Source organism: Emys orbicularis, chromosome 10 (assembly GCF_028017835.1).
Source record: "Emys orbicularis isolate rEmyOrb1 chromosome 10, rEmyOrb1.hap1, whole genome shotgun sequence".
NCBI lineage: Eukaryota > Metazoa > Chordata > Testudines > Emydidae > Emys > Emys orbicularis.
This window is the reverse complement of record NC_088692.1, coordinates 177665-203023: the sequence shown is the minus strand read 5'-3', so window position 1 is coordinate 203023 and position 25359 is coordinate 177665. Positions and strand designations below refer to the sequence as shown.

The 25359-nt window shown below is 43.3% G+C and overlaps 1 protein-coding gene across 4 annotated transcripts; it reads left to right on the top strand.

The window, feature by feature from the left end:
* Positions 1–11: 11 nt before the first annotated feature.
* GNPTG (N-acetylglucosamine-1-phosphate transferase subunit gamma) lies at positions 12–23574 on the top strand. 4 transcript variants are annotated; one of them, XM_065411963.1, is made up of 12 exons: positions 12–76; positions 376–393; positions 1100–1254; positions 5449–5516; positions 6127–6181; positions 6281–6364; positions 10558–10651; positions 13520–13634; positions 15527–15609; positions 15853–15984; positions 20716–20797; positions 22646–23574. In XM_065411963.1, the coding sequence occupies exons 3-12, from the start codon at positions 1178–1180 to the stop codon at positions 22768–22770; spliced, it is 915 nt and encodes a 304-aa protein (XP_065268035.1). In that variant the 5' UTR covers positions 12–76; positions 376–393; positions 1100–1177; the 3' UTR covers positions 22771–23574. The 4 variants fall into 4 exon arrangements, with proteins under 4 accessions (XP_065268035.1, XP_065268037.1, XP_065268034.1 ...); XM_065411965.1 differs by lacking the exon at positions 1100–1254 and having other exon boundaries at positions 22646–23572; XM_065411962.1 differs by lacking the exon at positions 1100–1254 and having other exon boundaries at positions 13–76; positions 376–430; positions 22646–23572.
* The last annotated feature ends 1785 nt before the right edge of the window (positions 23575–25359 follow it).

Genomic DNA, 25359 nt, shown 5'->3' with positions numbered 1-25359 from the left:
CCGAGAGGCGCGTTTCCGCTTCCGGGAGCAATGGCGGCTTGGGCGCTGTTGCTCGCGCTGTTGAACGCGGGGTTCGGTGAGCGCCAAGGGGGTGGGATGGACCCCACGAACTGGGTTCTATGGAGTGGGAGCGGAACCGGGCCATAGGCGCCCCCTTCTTAACCACCGACCGCGCCCCCCCACTGCCGCCCTCCTCCCACACCTGCCGCTGCCCGATCTCCCTCCTCCCCCGCGTGAACCCCACGCGAGTCCCCTCTCCCCCACACCCACTCACTGACCATGCCCCTAGGGAAGCCCCCTCCCCCGCTGGCTCCGCCACCGCAGTGAACTTCCTCTCCCACCCACTGACCAGGCCCTCTCCCCTCTTTCTTATAGGTCTCTTTACGTCAGCTGGTAAGATGAAAATCGTGGAGGAGCCGAACACCTTTGGGTGCGTGGCCCTGGTACTTCCCCATGCAGAATTTCTCTTGTTACTGACAGCAATTTGCTAGCCCTTTGTGGCCGCTGGGCACATTTACTTATATCATAGACATGCAGTTGGGCAGTGATAATCATCATCTTCCTGTCAACCTCCTTGGCCCGTGGTTTGCACCCTGAGCAAACTTGGCATTTGTCTTCACTGCAAAAAAAGAAGAAAAATGTGTTTTTACATCAAAAGAGCTCTTTCAGTGTAAAATCCTAGTGGAAATGAGGCAAAGGTAGTTTCTACTTTGATGTGGCAAGTTGAAATAACTGCTCTCTCATATGGGGTTTATCTTGACTAGCTACATCAAGGTTAAAACTACAGTGCCTTGCCTCCACAAGGATTTTACACTAAAGTAATTATCTTGATGTAAAATCACACTCTTTTTTTGCTGTGAGGAACTAACCACCGCCTTGCTCTCTGTGATCAAGTGAGTGCCACACAAAGAACTGCCTGCCTCCAGGTCACAAGTTCAGATCTAGGGACTGTCACCAGGGGTATTTCAGATGACACCTGTAGGTGATGCTGTTGCTCAGGCAGCTGGCTTTAAGAATTAAACCAAATCTAATCAGAACCAAATTTGAATCCAGAATGCTGAGCACTGGTTAGATTGGAAAGTAATTCATAGCGTTCTAGGAACGAGGATGGGGCTATTACCTGTGAGATGGACCCTGTGCCAATGGGTAATGAGACAAATTGAGTCCATTCCTTGAGATGTCTAAAGCTTTCCTGAAGGAGGGCAGGATGCAGTGGACCAGGTTCTCTCAAAGAAGTGGCTGTTTGGCCCTTAGGTAAGAAACCATGTTCTGACATTGCCAATGTATTGCCTTGTCTTCAACTTGCTGTGTTTAGGGAAAGGTGAAAAGGTCATGGTGAGGTAACTGGCATCATCTGGAGTCCCTAGATTTCTTTTATCTTTCAGTCTGTTTTCAGGTCTGTTGACACAGAAATGGCTCTGGTCCTTCTGCTTGGTGATTTGTCCCCGTGTGATTGGGTGTCCAGGTTGAAGATTTTTAGATGCAACCATGTATTCTGCTTAGGTGTGAGCATGTCTTGTGCTCATAGCCCCTTCCCTGGCTATCTGAGGCAGTACTGCCTCGACCCCCTTCAGTTTCTTCATACTGCCTGTGGCTGGAGTCAGAGCTCTGTGTGGTTCCTAACCTCACAATCTCTATTTTGCAGTGACTTTTTAAATTGTATATAGTTAATTAGTATTCTTAGTATAGTGCTAGTTAGATTTAGTGTTAGTTAGCTTTAATTTAAGTATTTCTGTGGCGATGCTCTCACCAGGGATTAAACATTATCTGTTTTGAGGGGGAGTGATCCCAACAACAATCCCCACATGCATGCTCGCTATATTTAGGCAAAGTCCACTTCAAGGAGATTCAATTTCCAAATAGTTCACAAAATGCCACTCAGGTGGTAAAGGATCTTCAGCTAAAGCAGCACCTGCTGGGGACAGGCTGGGTTGCTTTCACAAGGCTTGGGGCTCGATCACCACTGATAGCCTGATCTGACACTGCTTAGGATCCAGCTATGCCATCCATTCCTTTCCATCCCTTCCCCCCACCCTGCTTCCCTGTCCGTCTTCAGGAACCCCTTTCACAAGATACCGCTCCTCAAGCAGGTTCGCTCTCTACTGGCTTTGGGAGCAGTGGAGGCGGTTCTGATGGAACACCGGGGCCAGATACTTTTTGGTGCCCAAATCCAAGGTAGGGATAAGTTCCATTCTCGACTTTTGCAGCCTCACCAAATGTATCAGATACACAGTGTTCTGAATGGTTACTCTATTGACTATTCTCCCCACATTGTCTCAGAACAACTGGTTTGCTGCTCTGGACCTTCAGGACACATACCTTTAATTTTGCTGAGCCACAGAAAATTCCTTCGATTCATCATGGCGGAGTGCCATTTTCAGTACACTTCCTTTTGGCCTCTCTTCTGCCTCTCAGGTTTTTACCAATTGGATGGTCTTGGTCACATCTTCCTGTATTTGGATGACTGATTACTGAGAAGCAGGTCCAGAGAGGCGGTCCTTTCTCACATCAACACTATACTGCGCTTGCTCAACTGTTTGGATCTCATCCTAAGCACTGGGAAGTCAACTTTGGTTCCCCCTCATAAAATTGAGTTTATTGAAGCCCTAGCAGACTGTGAGTTTAAGAGCATCTCTGCTGACTGACCATTTTCAGGCAATTTGCTACCTTTGCCTCAGTCTGCAGTTGCAGCCTTCCATGACAGTTTGGATATGCCTGAGGCTCTTGGGCCACATGTCCGCTTGCATGCAGGTGGCATAGTTTGCAAGGCTGTGGCTTCACCCCCTTCAAATATGGCTCTGGACAGTTTACTGTCTGACTCTTCACCTCTTGAACAAATTGGTCCATCCCCCACCATTGGTCCTGGACTCCTTGCGATGGTGGATACTTCTGGAGAATGTTTGTCAGGGTGTTCCCTTTGTCTGGCCATAACCAACGAGTGCCTCCCTGATGGTCTGGGGAGCACATCTGGGGTCAGTGAAAGTTCAGGATGTGTGGTTGGAGCAGGGGCCTCATTGCATATCAATATGTTGGAGCTTTGGGCCATCTACAATGCATGTCATGCTTTTCTGGACTGTATTAGGCTCAGTGGTTCACATACTTACCAACAATACCACCATGTTGTATTCTGTGAACAGGCAAGGGGGAGCATGCTCCAGGATGCTCTGCCAAGAAGCAATCGGGTTGTGGTAATTCCGTGTCGAGGAGAGTATCACTCCCATAGCTGGTCACTTGCCCGGGGTCCAGAATCATCTTGCAAACCATCTCAGCAGGAATTTTTCCCATAGTCACCAGTGGTCCCTGAAGACAAAGGCCTCTGGGTCATCTTTGCAGCTTGGGCATTCTGATGATTGACCTGTTTGCTACAAGGGACACAGAAAGTGTCGTCTATTCAGTTCTCAAGGGGGCCTCTGTCTGGGCTCCCAGTCCGATGCTTTTCATCTCAGCTGGCAGTTAGGTCTCCTGTACGCTTCTCCCCCCCCAATCCTGATCATCCCACAGGCATCCTCAAGCAAAAGGAGGATTGGGCCAAACTCATTCTCATTGCCCCAAACTCCTTCTCATTGCCCCGGTGTGACTGAGGCAGTGCTTGTTCTCTGACCTTCTTGCACTGTCAGTTCAGCCTCCTGTACCCCTTCATCTGTCCATCCTGACCTACTTACATGGGATTGCAGTAACACCCTACTTCCCGCTCTCACCTCCTTACATCTCACAGCGCAGCTGCTTCATAGATTCATAGATTCTAGGACTGGAAGGGACCTTGAGAGGTCATCGAGTCCAGTCCCCTGCCCTCATGGCAGGACCAAATACTGTCTAGACCATCCCTGATAGACATTTATCTAACCTACTCTTAAATATCTCCAGAGATGGAGATTCCACAACCTCCCTAGGCAGTTTATTCCAGTGTTTAACCACCCTGACAATTAGGAACTTTTTCCTAATGTCCAACCTAAACCTCCCTTGCTGCAGTTTAAGCCCATTGCTTCTTGTTCTATCCTTAGAGGCTAAGGTGAACAAGTTTTCTCCCTAACTTGTTCATGGCTGAACGAGGAAGAGTGGTTTTTGGTGGCTGTTCAACAGGTCCTAGAATGGCATATTTGGCAAACTGGAAGTGATTTTTAGTGCAGTCATTGGCCTGCAGACTTCAGCCGATGCTGGCTTCTGTCCAGGAGAACTTGGAGTACTTCTGCACCTTCAGTTATCAGGCCTTGTGCTTAGCTCATTGAGAGTGAATCTGGTAGTGATGTCAGCATTTCATCCCCCCCATTCAGGGAAGATCAGTCTTCTCCAATGCCATGGTAGCAAGATTCTTAAAAAGGCTTCTTCATCTCCATCATCTGGTCCGAGAGCCGGTTTCTCTGTGGGACCTTAACGTGGTCCTAGTGACTTTGATGGGACCTCCATTTGAGCCCCTGGCATCTTGTCCATTTCCACTTTTGTGTCAGAAGACTGCAGTCCTGGTAGTGATAATCTACAAGGAGAGTCTGTGAGTTCCAGGCTCTGATGTCAGAGCCCCTTTATATACAGTTCTACAAGAAAAAATTGACTTTATGACCACACCCAAAATTTTTGTGTAAAGTTTCTCAGTTTAATTTGAACCAGGTAGTATAGTTACCGGTGTTATTTCCTAAGGCACATTAAACTCTGGAGAAGCGGCATCTCCATAGGTTAGATGTTAGATGATGTCTAGCCTTTTATCTGGACAGGATTAAACTGTCATGCTTGCCTCATCTGCTTGTATCATATACAGATCACATGAAGGGGCAACTGGTCTCTTCACAGATGGTCTCTAAATGGATAATAAGCTGTATCAAGACTGCATATGAAATAGCTTCGGCTACACCTCCTCAGTGGGTGCGAGTTCATTCTACGAGAGATCAAGCAATGTCAATAGCCTTCCTCAGTGACATCTCAATATTGGACATTTGCAGGGCTGCTATGTGGTTGTCAGTCTATACATTTATGAACCATTATGCCATTACCTATCATCCAGAGTAGATGCAAGTTTTGATAGGGTGGTCCTGCAAACCTTGTTTAGGTAGACTCTGAGCCCGGCCTCCTGGGGTGCATATTGTTTGTGAGTCACCTTAGTGGAATGCATGGCTGCATCTACTCGAAGAAGAACCACAGTTACAGTAAGTAACCATGACCCTACCAGGGGTTCATGTGGCTCTCATTGAAGACAATGAAAACTGTAGGTCCTGAGGACCTTTGAAAATCAGACTACTATTATTCAGGTATATAAATATGGATTTAGGATCCAGGTTTGATGGTTTTGGCTGTTGTTTTCAATCTGACAGTCCTTTAGATGCTCAGATACTAGGGTGCTGGGGGACATATTAAATACCTAGATAAAAATATTCTAATTTAATCTCACTGCAAATGGAAAACATCATTTTAAATTAGTCTAAATTATTTTAAATTAGTCTTTTTTTTCTTTTTTAAAAGATTGAACAACCCATTCCTACCTCAGACAAACAGGCTCCTTCCAAAGATGGCACCTTCCCCAACCTCAGGTGTGTGAAAATGTCTATTATAAATGACCATTTTTGTGACTATAATCTCTAAAAGAATCTGTGTGTGAGTGTGTAATTTTTGATTGCAGTTGTTTAATAGTAAGATAGACTTTGGTAGAAGCACTTGCCACAGTATAATATCTACATGATTAGTCTATGCTCTATGTTCTTTAATCCAATCATGAAAATGTTTCTTAGCCTTATGGAAGAATAATTTCTTCTCTGAATTTCACAGATAATTATTGGCATCTCAGATGCTACCAGTTAGTATTTATCACTTATATAGCACCTAACCTAGTCAAAATAATTTTCCTGTGTGAGTCTCTCTATGCCTCAATTCCCAGCCCCTAAAATGGGGATAACAGTGCTTCCCTACCTCCCTACCAGAATGTTTGAAGGATAAATACATTAAAGATTGAGGCACAAAGATACTATGGTAATGAGGGCAAAATAAGTACCTTAGTTTAGGTTTCTTGGATGCTGATTGCCTTACGCTCTGTGGAATGTTAAATCTGCAACATGTACACATACAATTCTATTATCATGATAACTCTGTTTAAATTTAACCAACCCATTATCCCTTTTGCAAGCCATTTCATTTTATTTTCAGGTCCTGCACATCTCTTCAGGCTTGCTGGCAAGTGTTTCAGTTTTGTGGAATCTACGTGAGTAACTGGTTTAGGTGCCTGACTGTATTTTTAGAATTGGCAATGATATAGGCCTTCATTTTATTTTTTAAAATCTGAAATATTTTGTTTCTTTAGGTATAAATATGAGTTCTGTCCTTTCCATAATGTCACTCAGCATGAGCAGACCTTTCGGTGGAATGCCTACAGTGGGATTTTAGGGTGAGAAAATCCAGACTCTTTTTTTTTTTATTTTAGTTTTTGAGTTGCGCTCTTTGTAGAGCTCTTGAAATCAGCACTTTTTAAATTAGCTATAGTTACGTTACCTTGAAAATGAACTAATCTTCGCATTAAATCCAAACACTGTTCTCTAAACTGTTTTCAGTTACACTAATGCCACTATCCTGTAGAAGCTGATGAGGTTGTAAGGGTGTAACTGAGGGCACAATTTGTGTGAAAGCGCTGCAAAATGTATCTTGTTAAACCTCTTCTAATAGCCAAATCATGGACTTTTAGTAAATCAGGCTCCTTGGCCATTTATTTTATTAATTAATAAATTCTTATTTGACTATAACATTTTATTCTTGAGACTTAATTTAAGAATACGTAAAATAGATCAATCTGGCAGCTTTCAACTGTAGGCGTCATCTAGTTCCTGCTGTTCTCATTACTTTACAGCTAATGTTGAAAATACAATGTTAGTGGCTATTGCTTTAAACTTAAAAACTGCATGTTAGCTAAGCCATGAGGATCCAGAATTTGGAAATCCTAGTTGGTTTTAACATATGCCAAGAGTAAAATGTGAAAGAGGGCTCTAAAGGTAAGTATTCTTTCTAACAATCCTTTTCCCATTTGTGGATCACGTGTAGCATTACATCAACTGCTTGAGATTGCCCAAGAATGGGAATTATCCCATATATGGGATCATGTCTTTTAAAACACCAAATAAAAAGTCTTAAGGCAGAACTGACATAACTACAAAATGGAGACATTATAGTTGAGTATGAGATTTATTTATTGGACACTCTAAGAGCACAAAAATTAAGTGTATTCTATATCTTTATAAAGATTTTCCTTTCCACTAAAATAAAATGTTCCCCATCTCACAACCCCTGGAAAACCTGGGAAAGCTGATAGGACTTTTAATGTGTCCTAAAGGTCAACAAATTTGGGCTAAGTTGGACCAGTGGGGCAATAAATTCCAGTCTCTGAAGATGCCATATCTCCAGCTGTCTTCCATTTAAACCACCTATTCTGATGTTGAATGGCTTGGCTATTTATAGTTCCAGTGACATAACACAAAAAGACATGCAGTTTGACCCCCAAAACAGACTGGAAGCCATTGTCAACTGCACATGACATGCATTTCCTGCAAGAAACACAAAATAAGTATACAGCCACAATTTACGTTAGCCAAGTTTTCATGGGCACTTTCTCCTTAAATCTCAGTTTTGAGTTGCATATAGCTCTCAAGTGTGATCTCTTGAAATGAAACTCCTTCTTGGTCTGGGCCTAGAAATAATTTTAAACATATTTAATAAAAGCCCATTCAGCCTGTCGAGTCAGTGCCTAGATCCAGGTAGAGGAGCTAGCATACATTTAATTTAAAAACAAAGACTGATTTAAAGGTGTCTGCCTCTATAAATATTTCCTATGTGCAGATGGGTAGAACGTGAGTGAAGAGCTGGTCTTCCCTGCAAGTAGGCTAGTCAGAAAGTCTGAGACGAGGAGGTTACACCCAGAAATATAATGGGCCTTAGGACCAGACAGTGGCAGAGACTGGTTTGTAGTCACTCTTGTCAGCATCCGAGAGAATCCTACAAGCTAGCTGAGCTGCAGTGGATTTCTAGACAGCAGTAGGGAGCCTGTGCCGGTGATAGGTCTTTAAGCTGTGAAGACCCAGAACCACTGAATTATTTGATTTGTCTGGAAACTGGGAGAGTAACAGAATTGTTGGAGAAAGGTCCTGACCTGAGAAAGTGTTCAGGATGCAGAGACACTGCACTGAACTACTGAACAAGGGTATTTATCCATTTCAGAAATATTTTTAAAGAACCATTTTAGTCCAGGATCAGATTCTTGGACTACAGGGGGGTTGGACTAGATGACCTCCTGAGGTCTCTGCCAACCCTAATCTTCTATGATTCAGGTCTACGTTCAAGACCTGTGTTTTCAAAAAGGCCTATGTTTCCCACACATCAGAAAGGAGCCTCTTTTTACGTATGCTGTAGTCAGTGCTATCTTTATTTGTTGTTTTATTGCTTAGATTCTGTGGGGCTAGGTGCTTTAGAAATGTTTGAGATATTTTTTTTCAGGGGTTAGCAAAGCCTGGTTCTTTCCACAATCAAGGACTTTTGTTTCAGTTAAGCAAAAATGAAAACTGATGTTCCAAGAAGACAGATCTGGGCTTGTTTCAGTTTCACTTTAAAATGTTTATACATCATGAAAGATAATGGATGGACTAACTTGATGTTTTAAAGGATTTCTTGGACTGAGAAACAAAAATGAGGATTTTACATATTTGACAATGAAAGCTACTGAGTATTTTTAAAGTGTGTGATTATTCTTGCTACTCAAATTAGATAATTCCAAAAATTTAGTATCTAAGTCCCTCTAGTTGTTCTGCTAAATGCCTTCAAACTCCAGGATACAGAGAATCTGTGTCTTGGAGATCGCAGTGCACCCTGAATGGGGTGCCACATCCTAAAAGGCAAGACCTTGCATTATCATGTAACACTAATATTTTATTTTTCTGCATTTGTGACCTCCAGTAGTTTGATAGGCGCCTTACAGATTGTATATGTTTTAAGATAAATATATCATATATGTTTGGTCCTGCTTTGAACAGGGGGTTGGACTAGATGACCTCCTGAGGTCACTTCTAACCCTAATCTTCTATGATAAAGTTCCTGCCTCAGAGAGCTTAGTCTAAATAGACACCATACACATACACACAAAAGGAAAGCTATGAAAAGCAAAGTGATTAAAAATTGAAGTAAAGTGTTGGTTTGTTAGCCCTACAACTTTTTTATGGTTCTATTTCCATGTCTTTTTCAGTAATCTAAGGGAAGGGAGTGAATGTGGCAGGCTGAGGTTTATGGGTTGCCCTCTTTTTACTATGTTTTTACATTTTCAAAGAGCTGTACAAATGTTATTTGTCAGGGCACGTCTGGGAAGCAGTAAGTATTATCCCCATTTTACAGGTGGGAAACAGAACAACAGAGGTGAAATGACTTTTCTGTTGACCTTACGGTCGCTGTTGTAAAGGCAGGCCTGCTCTTCTTCTCTCCCCAGATGATAAGGAAGTCCATGGTCTCTGCATGGTTTCATGCGGATGCACAAGGCATGGTTGCAATAATAACAGTGTTATAATACTGATGTATGGGCTCCAGGAGTTTGCAGTTGCAAAGGGGGTGATCCTGGCTATGCACCAGCATTTAAACGGGGAGGTCACATCTATCTTAAATGACCTCCCAGAGCGGTAGAGTGAACATAGGTAAACAAACAGCTTGGTCCTGATATGGTGTGATGCAATGCAGTGTGGGAGAGCAACTGGAGGACTGCCAAGTCAGTGCGAAATACAGATGCATCCACAAAAACCTTTTTCTGCACTAATTCATTCTGAAATGAACTTTCAAAGTGGATTGTCTAATTTGCAATAATTGGCACTTCATTTGAAAGAAGAATTGTGTTGTATGGACCCAGGGCATTTTAATTAAAAAAAAAAAAAAAAAAAAAGTTAGTGTGAAAAAACCTTGGGTGGACAATCCCTAAGGCTATCCTCTGAGTCAGGATTCTATCCTGGCCCCCAACCTGGGTTGATTGTGAGACCACAGTTGTGACTATCATGAGTTTTATGGTCTAACAGGGAATATTTCATTTTAAATTAGAATAGGTCACTTTTCAGAAATATATTGTTAATAAATGCTTCTCTTCACTGACAAGTTTTGAAGAGTGAGCATGTTTTTGAGTTTGTATTCTTGTTTCACGCATCTGCTGACATACGTTGTTTGGGCTTACTCTGTATTCTGAGCAATTGAGAAGATTGGAGTTTGGTAACGCCTCTTTCAAACAAATTATTGATGACAAAATTAAAACCCTTTTTCAGTTTTATTTGGTTAAGAAAGTGTGGAAATGGTTTTGAGACACGTCAGAATAACCGTAGTGCTCAGAAACTACTGTGATGGAGACTCTATAAGTAATTAAAGAACTCCACTGTGGTTATGAGGTAATTGATCTGTGATGGGGCAGATCTGGGCAGTAAGAAAAGGAGATATTAAAGGACCTTCAAAAAATTGAAATTGATAAAGTGAATTTTAATACAGTGTTAGAGTATTTCTGTTTTTCTTACCAGGTTTTTAACTTTTCTCCCCAAAATTAAAAAACATGTCTTTTGAGCTGTTCTCTTTTTCCAGTATTTGGCATGAATGGGAAATTTACAACAACACATTTGTTGGCATGTGGATGAGAGAAGGGGATTCATGTGAAACCAAAAACAGAGAGACAAAGGTACAGTAATTAATCATCCTGATGCCGTTAATACAGCTGGCATGTTTGTACCAGTTTAAACTATTAAAGCCATTAATATACCATAGGACTTGAAAACTTAGATGGGGTTTTACAAATTGAGATCTCTTCCTGCCCAAAGAGTTCATGGTTTAGGACATGAAGTAGAAAAATGCAAGATGAGATATGGGACAACAGTTAGGAATGGAGGGTAAAACCAGGATAAAAGGCTGATGATGATGTTTTCACTCACACCAGTCTGGAGACTTTAACTCTTTCTTTTTGTTCATGCAAAATAGGATGTTCTGGTATTACCATTACCACTAGGGACAAATGCTCTGTAACTTCCGCTATGGGCCACTGCTACATAAGAGGAGAGAAATAGAAGTTACTTGTGGGACTGGAGTTGCCAGCCACTACTGGATGACACATGTCAAGGGAGAGTGAACTAGGTAGTTAAACAGTACTTTGAGAGGAAACCAAGTGGCAGAGAAACTTGTATGGGAAAAGTAGAGGGCCAGGTCACAAGAAGCATGTGCAGGTGAGAGAGGAGCAGAACAGATGTGGGCAGAAGGGGTGGAAGGTAAAATGAAGAGCAAATAAAGACAGTATAATTAGCTTTTGTCAAAAAGACAAAACTATTAAAAACAGTTAAAATACATGACAGTTACATGTGAGCAGTTGCTTTTGCTGAAAAGGGATGTTACATGATTGTGAATGGAAAGGAGATGTCCAAAAGACTCTGAAAATATGAGGTCCATACTATGTAAAAATCTGGGAACTCGTGCCTGAGACCTCTCTTCTCCCCTTATTAAAATAATGTTTGCCCTTCTCTAGGTCCTTTTCAGAGGTTAAGGAGCTTTACAAAATTAAGTCTCACATTCCTCTGTGACACAAGACAATAGCTCAAGTATCAGAGGGGTAGCCGTGTTAGTCTGAATCTGTAAAAAGCAACAGAGGGTCCTGTGGCACCTTTAAGACTAACAGAAGTATTGGGAGCATAAGCTTTCGTGGGTAAGAACCTCACTTCTTCAGATGCAAGTCTTGCATCTGAAGAAGTGAGGTTCTTACCCACGAAAGCTTATGCTCCCAATACTTCTGTTAGTCTTAAAGGTGCCACAGGACCCTCTGTTGCTTAAGACAATAGCTATTGCTATTGATTTTATGTGGAAGCACTTAGATACTACAGTGATGAGAGGCTGTGTAAAATCCTAAGATAGATAGGTTGATCAATGGGAAAGTGAGGCGGGTAGTGACGTGACTTGGCCAAGATGACAGAAGAATCCTGTTGGAGAGCCAGCAATAGAACCAAGGTTTCTGACTTCCAGTGCACTGTCTTACTGTGACAGAGTGCTGGGAGCCTAGAACTGACCAAGTACTCTGTCACTAAGGTACTACCTATTCCCCCCTGGAGTGGATTTAATTGGAGGGAGGGTGCTCAGTGGTTTAATTAGGCAAGAGGCTGACAAGCTAGTGAGAGCAACCAACCTGTCAGCTGGGAAGTTAGAGGACAAGAAGGAAGTGCAAGGGGAGTGGCTGGTAGGGGCTAAGGGAGGCAGGATCTCAGGATGAGGAGATCTGTCCCTGTCCTTCCCTCGATAGTGGGCTAAGGGGAAAGTTTCAGCTTTATATTGCTTCATGAGGCTGTACTGGTGAAGGGGAATAAAAAAATGGTGCTTATAAACTGGGAAGCATCCAGCCTGTTTGTGTTGATCCAAGGGGTGGAGAAGGGAGCCTATTATGCATGCCATAAGAGCATCCTTTCTTCCTGTAGCCACATTGAAGATATATTTGGCCTTGTAGTATTACATGATTTCTAATATTAAGAATTTGAATCCTCCTTGGGCTTTTGCTTGTAAAAGGTCATGAAACATTAAAGCTGAAAATGTAAAGATCATAATGAGCATCTACAATGCAGGGTAAATCAATATTCTCTGGAAAAATTAAAGGACATAAGAGCCTGGTGTTTAGTGCTTTTTACTTTGTACTGCTATTGAGGAGACCTGGATGCAATTTTTCACTGTTCATAGGCTGGTAGTCCTTCAGAGGTGGGAGCATGTATCACTCAGTAGCAAATGCACCGAAGGGCATCTAATTTAGTGTGTGTCTGTTGGAAGTTGTGGTGACTTAGGTGGAGGAATCACTTCCCATTGGGAAAGGAACAAGTTTATTCCATGCTTTAAAATACCGTATATACTCGTTCATTAGCCCGTTCGTTTATAGGCCGACCCCCCAAGATGGTTCGGTAAAAATAGCAAAAACGGTATGACCCTTTCATAAGCCGACCCTATATTTCAGGGGTTGGCAAACTTTGGCTCCTGGCCCATTAGGGTAAGCCGCTAGCGGGCCTGGACGTTTTGTTTACCTGGAGCGTTCACAGACATGGAGCCCCTCAGCTCCCAGTGTCAGCAGTTCCGTTCCCAGCCAATGGGAACGGTGAACCGCAGCCACAGGGAGCCGAAGGGCTCCATGCCTGTGAACGCTCCAGGTAAACAAATCGACAATGTGTTAGATTTTCAATTCAATGATTCCATAGAGTTTAAAATCATCAAATTTTGGTGTAGACCTGTTTATAAGCCGACCCCCGCTCTTTGATGCATCACTTTTTTACCAAAAATATTCGACTTATGAACGAGTATATATGGGTAACTTAATCTGAAAAAGACTTAACTAGTGGCTGTGACCTCTTTCTTCTGCACTGGGTAAAATGATGGCAGCACTGAGAGCTGACTACAGTACTTGCTGGAATGCATCTATGCTCATGGTAAAATGGGAAGTTAGTGATGTATGTTGGTTCTGTTCAACATGAAACTAGTGACTGTATTGTGTGTTTAACCTATTTCCTCTCATCCTTCTTTTTCTGCTCTTCAGGTTCTTCTTATTTGTGGAAAAAACAATAAGTTGGCTCATGTGTCTGAGCCGAGTACTTGTGTTTACTCTCTAACATTTGAGACTCCTCTTGCTTGCCATCCTCATTCTCTTTTAGGTAGGTAGGATAAAAAGGTCTGTGCATGTGTGAGAGGCAGGTGGCATTTTACCCAAGCCTTTAAGTTTAGATTTCTGGTTTGTTAGTTTGTATCATTACATCAATAAGAAGTAAATGTAACATTGTTTATTACAAGCATTTCTAAAGTAACCATCACTATAATAATTGGGCACTCTTATCTGAGCTTGCAAAGTCCCTATGATCAACTCAATAGCATTTCTCTGTATGTAATGGGATAACTTTTGAAAACTCCTTCCAGTTAATTTCAGAATTTCAGGGAATGTTCAAGGCATCAACTGTCAGAACCCTATTTGATCTCGGGGAAGAGCAGAAAACCAAAAGGGGGAGATTGGGGAACAAAAGAGCCCCTGACAGCTTTTTAGCCACAGCCTCTAGCACCTCTACAATTATCTGTAGATCACAGAGCTAGTTCATGATTTCCATGAACACATTCCAGCACAACAATACCCATGCTCATGTCAGCTTATCCTCCCAATAGTGTAACACTTTGATATGCTGAATGACTTCTCTTCTGGACAGAAAGTAATGGTGGTGGGGGAAAGGGAAATGGAGGGGCCTGGGGGGAGCAGAGAGAAGTGCACACAGCTGCTGGAATGTTAGGGGAAAACGGGGGACCCTCATATGGAGGGAGGGACGAAAGGAGCACACCATCTCTAGTGGGGGGATGGAGATTGGGGGATCTGATATGGGGGAGAGAGGATTGGGGGGCACAGAACCCATGCTGGGGGAAGGACCCAGGGAAGGTGGGGAATAAGTGTGCACACAGCCCTTGGCTTGGGGGCCAGAATGAAGGACCCCCTGAGAATTGGAGAATCAGACACAGCCCCTAGCATGGGGGATTTGGAATGGGGGGCACACAGAACTCCTGGTGTGGGGGGGGAGTTGATTGGAGGACCCTGGTATGAGGAATGGAGTTTGGGGGAAAGAGGATAATAGGATGCATGCTGAGCTGCTGGTATGGGGAGAGAATGAGGGACCTGGTATGGGAGGAGAGGGGGGAGGGGGACACACAGACCCTTGCAGGGAAGAGATTCGGGTGAATTGCAAGGAATCCCTGGAAAAAGAAGGGGATGGGATGGTGGGCATACAGAGAGCTTGTGGGAGAGGGAATGGAGGAATACAAAGAGCATTGCGATAAATTCAGCCTACATAATCTACAAACAACACCTTGGTAAATTTATTTGTGTACAATAGCGTAGTTCTCTAATTCTCACCACTTCCATCCCAGTCTCCAGTTAATAAGTCAGTGGATGCATTCATCAGTTTGGAAAAATGTCTGCATGAAGAGATATTTAATGAAATATTCCCTGAAGATAGTAAGAGTGAGGCTCAGCCCTAAGAGGGGGTTACAGAGATAGTCAGGCCCCAGCCCTTTTGGGGTTTTGTAATTGAAGTCCAGCACCTTGAATTGGATTCATACTGCCACAGTATGCTGTGCACTCCAGCTAGCCCTTGGAATATGCCTCCATTTGGCCTTAATGGTCATTCTTAGATAGGATGTGTTTCAATAGTCTATAAGTGAGGAGGGTGCAATCAGGATCTCATCCAGCAGTGATGGGTGCAGCCTTCTGGACAGCTGGAGCTGGAAGAAGAGACCTTTGGTCACTGCTGCTGTCTGGGAGCATTAGACCTCTAGGGCCTGCTCCTGTTCCCATTTGAAGTGATTGAGAAAATTCCTATTGATTTAAATAGGATTGAGGAACAGGTCCCGGCAAGTGAATGTAGCAGTTTGCGGTCTCAGTGATGCATGTTGAATTGAAGCATTAAGCTGTTAAAACACACACATAGCAGCATTAGGGTTACATTCAAATAGTTAATTAAGGAAAATGTAGCTGTTAGTATTTATGACAGCGTTACTTTCCTTTTTTCAGTTTATCCAATGCTGACTGAAGTCCTACGAAGGAAGTGGGATGAAGCAGAGCAGTCTCTTTATGATGAGCTAATAACTGAACAGGTTTGCTGATCCATTCTGAGTTCTTGTTAAAGGACTGTCACTTTCAAATTACTGTAGTACTGGTCTGTTTTCTGCAGTTCCAGCTCTTTTTTAGGATAGATGCTTTTATCCTACTATTGGCAAAAACTGTTAGTGCACTGCATCTAGCTACAGTTTACTGGTAATCACAAAACCTTGTAAAATAGCCAATGTAAATTACAAACAGAAATAGAATGGCTTTATGTAATGTCTTTGTTTTTCCAGGGATACAAAAAATTGTTGAAGGAGATTTTTGAGGAAGCAGGACTTTTAAGAGCAACAGAAGAAAAGGAGATTGAGAAAAAAAATAAAAAGTTAAAAAGTCTGGAATTTGAAACAGTGGAGAAATGCAATAAGGTATAGAAAGTAATTCTCAATGCTTGTCCAAGGAATTTTACCAACATGGAGTTAATCACCATCCTTCTTCTGTGTGATTGAGCCACTGAGTTCTCAGCCAAGCTGCCTATCTGTTGTTAGGATTCAGATAAAATCTACTCCCTTGGTTATCTTCTGTTGCCTAAATAACAGTATATTTAAAAATAAATAGAAATGGCAAAACTTATTTTAATACTGAAAATTGGAAACAAACTGGCATTACTGAATGCCTTTCCAGGAGATGTTAGGGGGTGGTATATGGGAAGTAGTTTGGATACCTAGGTGATGTGCATTTTAGACATACTTTCATAAACTGGGGTTAGAATGGGATTAAGAAGCAGAAGGGAGTTAGTGCAAGTGGAAGGTGGACCAGAGCCTTGTGGCGGATAGGTACTTGGTAATCATATAATATACACACTAAGTCTTATTATGCTGAAACATTCAGGCCATTTTACAAACAAAAGGCCCAGTGGTTCATATCATGTATCCTTTAAATTCTCTGTATGTGTGCCTGTATCTACAACTATATATGTATATACGCATATGCGCTGCAGCAGAATTTACAGGGCATGTTAGTATGAATTAAAGGCAAGCACTGAGCACTAAAATTGAAGTGCATAATATGTCTGGAGAGAATACATTCAGCCTAAAAGTTCATGTGCTATGGTTGTACCCTGTCATTGATGTGCTGAGATTCATTGACTGGGCTGGAAGGGTAGTCATAGATTGCAAAGCAAGAAGGAGACCACTGTGGTCATCTAGTCTGACCTCGTGCATAGCAAAGGCTATAGAATTTCACCCATTAATTCCTGCATCAGGCCTAATAACTTGTGGTTTAATTAAATCATCTCTCTTAGAAAGATATATGTGGTCATTTAAAGGAATGGAGAATTCACCACATATCTTCTTGGTTTGGTCCAGTTTCATGGACGGTGGGTATAATAGGCCAGGGGAGGCTCTGCCTCCCCCGGCGCTGCCGTGGCAGCCAGACACCCCCTCCCACCTCCTGTTGTAGGGTTTGGCGGTGAAGGGTTTTGTTTTATTATGCCCCATGCAGGTTCCGGAACGGCTGAGGAGGCACATACCGCCTCCTCCGCCACCCTGGAATTTGCATGAGGCATACCAAAAGCATCTTAACAGACGCTTTTCCTCTGTGTGGGTTGGGTCTGGGGAGGGGAGGTACAGCGTGGCTTTAGCCAGCCTGGGGCTCCTCAAGGCTTCTCCAGGCGGGGGGGGCGCTCTGGGCTGCGGCCAACCCGGAGCACCTCTAGCCGAGGCAGGGAGCGCTCAGGGCTTTGACCAGCCCAGGTCTCCCATGGTGGGGACGCTCGGGGGGGGGGGAGGGGGGGCAGGGCGTCTTGGGGCTCTGGCTGTGGGGAGGGCATGGGCGGAAGGGGTGGAGCCAGGGGCTAGCTTCCCCAAAGGGGGGCTCCACCTTCTGCCCATGTCCAGTTCTATTAAAAATTTGAACCTTATTTTCAATTTTAATTTATCTAGCTGGTGATGAATATTATGGGATTCCAGCCTTTCCTTATAGCAGTGGTCTCCAACCTTTTTATGCCCAAGATCACTTTTTGAATCTAAGGGCAACTCAGGATCTACCCTGCCCCTTCCCTGAGGCCCTGCCCCGCTCACTCAATCCCCCTCCCTCCATTGCTCGCTCTCCCCCACCTTCACTCACTTTCACCAGGCTGGGGCAGGGGGTTGGGGTTCGGGAGGGGGTGCGGGCTCTGGGCTGGAGCCGAGGGGTTTGCAGTGTGAGAGGGGGCTCTGGGATGAGCCTGGGGCAGGGGGTTGGGGTGCTGGCTCTGGGAGGGGGCTCAGGGTGGGGCTTGGGGTGCAGAAGGGGTTATGGTGTGCTGGCTCCAGGAGGGGGCTCAGGGATGGGGGTTTGGTTGCGGCCTCCAGCTGGGCAGCACTTACCTTCGGTGGCTTGGCGGTGGGTGCAGCGAGGCTAAGGCAGGCTCCCTGCTTACCCTGCCCCCACACCGCTCCTGGAAGGGGCCAATGCGACCCTGCAGCCCCTGGGGTGGGGAGGGCAGGAAGCATGTGGCTCCGCACACTGCCCCTCTCTGCAAGCACTGCCCCTGCAGCTCTCCTGGCCAATGGGAGCTGTGGGGGCGGTGCTTGCAGGCAGGAGCAGCGCGCATGGGGCTGCAGTGGCCACTTCCAGGAGCGGTGTGGGGGTGGGGTAGCCTTAGGCAGCCACACTGCGCTGCCGCCGGAGATCGCGATCGACTGGGAGATCCTCTAGGATCGAACAGTTGATCGCGATCGACCGGTTGGTGACCACTGCCTTATAGTTTAATTAGCTGTTCATTAAAGCTTCTGTAGTTATGGAGTAGCCACAGGTCTTCAGAAGTAAAACATTTGCTGCCGGGTTGTCAGGCAGCAACTTTGAGACAGAGACTAACCCTGGAACAGTGTTTGGGAGAGAGTTAACAGTTGTAGTGCTATAAAAATCTAGTCAGAGGGCAGACCTGAGGTGTTTATAGGGAAGGAGTTCCTGGGCTAAGTGCCTGATTCATAGTCCCAGACTTCAGTAGAGGAACAGTTGGAACCAGATGCTATGGGTAATATCTATCAGAAACACAGGCTGTCTTTTTGTATTGCTGATACTTTGTCCATAAGAACTGCCCAAAGGTCCATCTAGACCAGTATCCTATCTTACGACAGTGGCCAATGCCAGGTGCCCCAGAGGGAATGAACAGAACTGGTAGTCACCAAGTGATCCATCCCCTGTTGCCCATTCTCAGCTTCTGGCAAACAGGCTAAGGACACCATCCCTGCCTATCCTGGCTAATAGCCATTGATGGACCTATCCTCCATGAATTTATCTAGTTCTTTTTTTAATCCTGTTATAGTCTTGGCCTTCACAACATCCTCTGGCAAAGAGTTTCACAGACTGCGTTGTGTGAAGAAATACTTCCTTTTGTTTGTCCATCTCTTTGATGAACCTTGTGCACAAGTTAAACAGCCTGTCTTTGGAACTCTTACACCATAAGAATGGTCTGACTCAGTGCAGCCAATGGTCCATCTAACCTAGTATCCTGTCTTCAACCAATGTCCAATGCCAGATGCTTCAGAGAGAATGAACAGAGCAGGGCAATTATCAAGTGATCTATCCCCTGCCGTCCAGTCCAACATCCAGTAGTCCAAGGCTTAGGGACAACCCAGAGCATGAGGTTGCATTCCTGACCATCTTGACTAATAGCTGTTAATGGACCTATCCTTCAGGAACTTGTCTAATTTTTTTTTAACCCAGTTATACTTTTTGTCTTCACAACATCCCCTGGCAACAAGTTCCACAGGGTGACTGTGCGTTGTGTGTAGTAGTACTTCCTTTTGTTTGTTTTAAACCCGCTGCCTATGAATTTCATTGGGTGACCCCTGATTCTTGTGTTCTGTGAAAGGGTAAATAATACAATCTGTATTCACTTTCTTCACGCCATTCATGGTTTTATAGACCTATATCATATCTTCCCTTCATCATCTCTTTTCTAAGCTGCGTAGTCCCAGTCTTTTTAATCTCTCCCCATATGAAAGCTATTCCATACCCCCCTAATATTTTTTGTTGCCCTTCTTTGTTGTACCTTTTCCAATTTTAATATATCTTTTTTTGAGATGGGGGAACCAAAACTGCATGCAGTATTCAGGTTGTGGGCATACTATGGATTTATATAGTGACATTGTGATATTTTCTGTCCTATTACCCATCCTTTTCCCAATGGTTCCTAACAGTCTGTTAGCTTTTTTGAATGCCTCTGCACATTGAGCAAATATTTTCAGAGAACTATCTACAATGACTCCAATATCTCTTTCTTGAGTGGTAACAGCTAATTTAGACACCATCATTTTATTTGTATAGTTGATATTATGTTTTCCAATGTACATTACTTTGCATGTATCAACATGGAATTTCATTTGCCCTTTTGTTGCTCAGTTATCCAGTTTTGTGATATCCCTTTGTAACTCTTTCTGTCAGTTTTGGACTTAACTATCTTGAGTAATTTTGTATTGTCTGCAAATTTTGCCACCTAACTGTTTTACCTTCTTGTCCAAATCATTTATGAATATGTTGTACTGGGACCAGTGCTGTTCAGATCCCTGGGGGGACACCATTATTTACCTCTCTCTTTTCTGAAAACAACATTTATTCCTACTCTTTGTTTCCTGTCTTTTAAGCAATTACTGATCAATGAGAGGACCTTTCTTCTTATCCTGTGACTGCTTATTTTGCTTAAGAGCCTTTGGTGAGGGACCTTGTCAAGTCTTTCTGAAAGTGAAAGTACACTATATCCACTGAATCACCCTTGTCCACATGTTTGTTGACCCCATCAAAAAATTCTCATAGATTGGTGAGGAATGATTTCCCATTACAAAAGCCATGTTGACTCTTCCCCAACAAATCGTGTTCATCTATGTGTGTGATAATTCTGTTCTAAACTATGGTTTCAACCAGTTTGCATGATACTGAAATTAGGCTTACTGCCCTGTAGTTGCCAGGATTGCTTCTGGAAATTTTTTTAAAAATTAGTGTCATATCCTCCAGTCATCTGGTAAACAACATTCCAAACATGTTTTTTTTTTTCCCAGTGGCTTCCCTTATAACTATGCTTGGACATTTTATACTTGATGCAAACTGAATTTTTCAGTAGACATATGTATTTGGGCAAAACATATTGTCCATTTTATAAATATTTTTTATTCTAGGAGTACAAGAAACTTTCTAAAGAAATAAGAAGGCTTCAAGATTTATTAACTCAACATGGTATTGTGTATGAAAGAAACTCAGGTAAGTTCTTTGTGTAGTTCTACTTTCTCATTCTTATCTATTTAGAATGTGAATACTCAGCTTTCTCTTTTTAAATTAAAAATATTGTTAAGATCAGGATAAACAAATAATCTTCTATCGGAGGGGGTCAAGCACTACCGTAAAGCATACTGCATGTGATTTTGACTGAACAGACCCTTGACTGTGAGACCTTGTTTAAAAATATATGTAGGTTTTTATTGGTGTCAGCCTTTACAATGGGACTGTGGCTGCTTCCACTTCTATTTTGGTATACTTTGAGCTTCAGTCTCTGATTCTTCCTCCCCATGCTAAGTGTTAATGTTCACAGCATTCGAGACTAATATTTTCATCTCATTTCTCCCAACCGTACACCAACGATAAAATCTGCTCCCATGAGTATGTGAACTGTTCTCCTTTGGTGTGTGTAAAGTCTCCTGCTTCATACCTCATTCCACTTTTTGCTGGTCAGTTTCTCCCCTTCACTGGCCTCCACTGCAGATATGCACCACTTGTCCCATGCTACTTCCTGGTGTGAAGAAGAGAGCAACAGCAGGGGGGTGGGTCCTGGCTGTGAAGAAGCAGTCTGGATTTATTCCAGGCAAGTTCCAGTCTCACCCTGCCTCCCAGCAACCAAGATGCCTCATTCTTCTCAGTGCTTGTTCCCCTCTTATCATGTCAAATTCCAGTCCTTTAGTTAATTCCCTAAGTCCCTCATGATGCCCCTTGGGCATTTAGCTTCCTAAGGTGCACCTCTTTGTAGCCTGTGTGTTCAGAGATTGGCATCTCAGTGAAATATTAGGCTGTAACCTAATAACTAGAACTGAGCAAGTGATATATTTGCATTTTTTAGTTCTTTTCTGTATGAGAAACTTTCATTTTCATTATGTGAAATGAGTAACTTTTTTCAGGGAAAAATTTTTTGTGTTGGAATGTATGCAGATTATAGATTTTGCTAATTAATATCCAGTTTAAACTATTAGTTACATAAATTACACAGGATTTCTGTTCACTGACTGGATAACTTGTGTAGCCATATAGAGGAGAATTTGAATTGTATATTAAAGAGCAAAAATCACAGTTTGCATTGGATGACTTATTGTAACTTAACATCAGAGGGGTAGCTGTGTTAGTCTGTATCCACAAAAACACAAGGAGTCCGATGGCACCTTGAAGACTAACAGATTTATTTGGGCATAAGCTTTCGTGGTTAAAAAATTCACTTCTTCAGATGCATGGAGTGAAAATTACAGATACAGGCATAAATGTATATTGGCACATGAAGAAAAGGGAGTTACTTTACAAATGGAGAACCAATATTGAAGGCCAATTCAGTCAGGGTGGATGTGGTCCACTCCCAATTGATGAGGAGGTGTCAATACCAAGAGAGGGAAAATTGCTTTTGTAGTGAGCCAGCCACTCCCAGTCCCTATTCAAGCCCAAATTGATGGTGTTAAGGGAGGGGTTGGCTCACTACAAAAGCAATTTTCCCTTTCTTGGTATTGACACCTCCTCATCAATTATTGGGAGTGGACCACATCCACTCTGACTGAACTGGCCTTCAACATTGGTTCCCCACTTGTAAGGTAACTCCCTTCTCTTCATGTGCCAATATATATTTATGCCTGTATCTGTAATTTTCACTCCATGCATCTGAAGAAGTGGGTTTTTAACCACGAAAGCTTATGACCAAATAAATCTGTTAGTCTTTAAGGTGCCACCGGACTCCTCATGGTTTTTGTAACTCAACAGTATCCTATGACTTATTGTGACTAAGTAAAATCATGTGAATTGCAGCTTTTATTAAGAAAAGTTAAGAAATAACTGATATTTTACAATTAAATATTTCAGCTGAAAATACAAGTGCTGAACACATCATTCATAACGTGGTGACTGCAAAGCCAAGTGTTCTGAATGGCTCAAAGGCTCATGAACACCTACGGGGAGACACAGGCATTTGGAATGACACCTTTTAAAGAAATTTGTCTATATGAACTTGATATTTATCATCCAGACTAAAATATTGAGCAAATTGGATGTATATCATAGTACTAAGATAATTTAACAACCCTTTGTGAATATTTCTAATGCTCTATATTCTTGCCCTAGGGCAATGAGAAGAGAATGTTTGAGTTAAATTCTGGTGCTGCCATTGCAGACAGCTGTTGAAGTTCAGTTTACAAGGTTGTTTAAGTTGTAAAAATTCTCTTTGTTGAAACTGTTACCAACCATTGGTCTGCAGACTCTACTTCTCCAATCTCAGTTCTGTGCTGTTTGCTTTGATCAACTATTGCACTAATTAGAGTGAAAGGTGATTGGTTGTATACCCAGCATCTGTATTTTTGCCTGATGTGGGGGGGAATAGTTTTGTCCTCAAGTTTGGACGGATTAGTAAACTTCTTAACCGCTGATAGCAGGGGCAGCTTATTTGCCTTTGTGGGAAGGAGTAGTTCACACTGTACTTCCTAATCCTGTAGCAGCACTGATGAGGCTAGAAGGATGGAGTGATGTGGAACCTTTAGCCAGAGATGAGCATGTGAGCAAAAAGCAAAATCAACCTTCTAGTCTTTCAGGTAGATTATATACAGTATACTCCTATTTATCCAAAATCCGATTATCCAAATCCCTTCCTTGTCCCCCAGCGTGAGATATATGCCCTCTGCAGCATGTATTTTATGCTGGAGGATAAGGAAGGGATTCAGATAATGTGGAGGTTTGGGTAATAGAGCAGACACTACTAGCCAGGACTGCAAGGAGGATGAGCCCCCGGCTGCAGAGAAGACCATCCTGCTGCTGAATGGGCCCTCTGCAGCACCGCTGTCATGGGAGTGAATGGGGCTAAGACAGCAGAGATGCAGAAGGCTCCCTGTGCTGCCGCAGTGCTGGTGACACTCCATCCCTGCAGGCACAAGGTGCAGTGGGAAGGCTGTGGTCCTGGTAGGGCAGAGCAGAGACCTCGGCAAGGACTCTGCCCTGCTAGGACCACAGCCTTCCTTGCGCCTGCAGGGAATTGGGTGTCACTTGTCCTGTGGCTGCACAGGGAGCCCTCTGCAACCTTGCTGTCACAGCAGCGAGTGAGTGGGGCAGAGCAGAGACCCCTGGCCAGGACTGTGAAGAGGATGACAAGCCCCTGGCTGTGGAGGAGGCCACCCTGCTGCTGAATGGCCTCCTGATTATCTGAACCAAATCTGTGTTCCTCATGCTATTCAGATAATTGGAAGTACACTGTATTGAAAAAGATAGAAGGAAATGACTGCATAAAGACTAGAGAAATTACTCCACTTTAAAGCTGTAAGGTGTAAATAGTTATTCCTTTAACACCTATTTCCACACTAGCAGCTAATATTCACCTCTTACCCGTCTCTGCTAACAATAACAAATTCTTGTCAAAGGCTAGGTCTACACTACAGCGGGGGTCCGACCTAAGATACGCAACTTCAGCTACGTGAATACCGTAGCTGAAGTTGCGTATTTTAGGTCGGCTTACCTAGCGGTGAGGACGCGGGAAAGTCGACCGCTGCCGCGCTGCCGCCGACTCCGCTGCCGCCTCCTGCCGAGGTGGATTTCCGGAGTCGACGGCAGAGCGATCAGGGATCGATTTTACCGCGTCTTCACTAGACGCGGTAAGCCGATCCCCGATAAACCGATTGCTACCCGCCGGATCGGCGGGTAGTGAAGACAAAGCCTAAGACAACCGTCACACGGTTTACTAAAAGTTGAGACTAACAGAACGACCATGCGTAAGTAGGATACTCTCCTCCTAACCTTCTGGTTTGTCTCAGGTGGCCATGGTGCTCTCTCACAAGTTCTTTCCTACCTCAGCTTTGGTGTTGGCTCAGGACTTCTTTAGCCCTGAGTGCTGCCCCCCCTTCCCCTGACTTTTCTCTCCAACCATCCACAGCTTGTTCCTGATCCTTCTAGTCACATATTGGGGTACTGTCACAAACACTATAATTTTTGTGTGCATTTTGCATTTACTACTCCAAACTTACATTGTAATAGATTTCAAATCAAGGAAATCTTAGTGATCCAGTCAGCATACCCTGTGCATAATGATGTCAGATGTGAATGCAAAATAATTACACTACTTTGCAGACAAGATCTTGCAAACTGAGGTAGAGTCTGCACTACATGAACATTAAAATCCCCTTGCCAGTTTAAAGAGTAAGCCTTTTCTCTTTTGGCTTAGGCAAAAATGTTTCTTCCCTCTTTGGTGTGTATCATCTGCAACTGCAGTTCTCCCGCACTAGGATTGTTTGCATTTGAGAGGTGCTTACACCTTGGGATTGTTATGGATGAAAAGTGAAAATTGAATTTTTTTTTACAGAAGACCAATAATGTTTGAGTGTAGCTCTATTCTGTATATTATTATAAAGAATAAATGTATGGACTCTTCTAACAAAGTTGTGGAACGTTATAACAAAGCAAGTTGTCCAGCAGCAAGGACATCATTTGTACTTAAATAATTATTACAGTTCCTTCCCTTGCTGTGTTTAGCTAACCCTGACCACCTGCTAATTCAGGGGTTCTCAAACGGGGGGTCATAACCTTGTGACTCCCTTAGG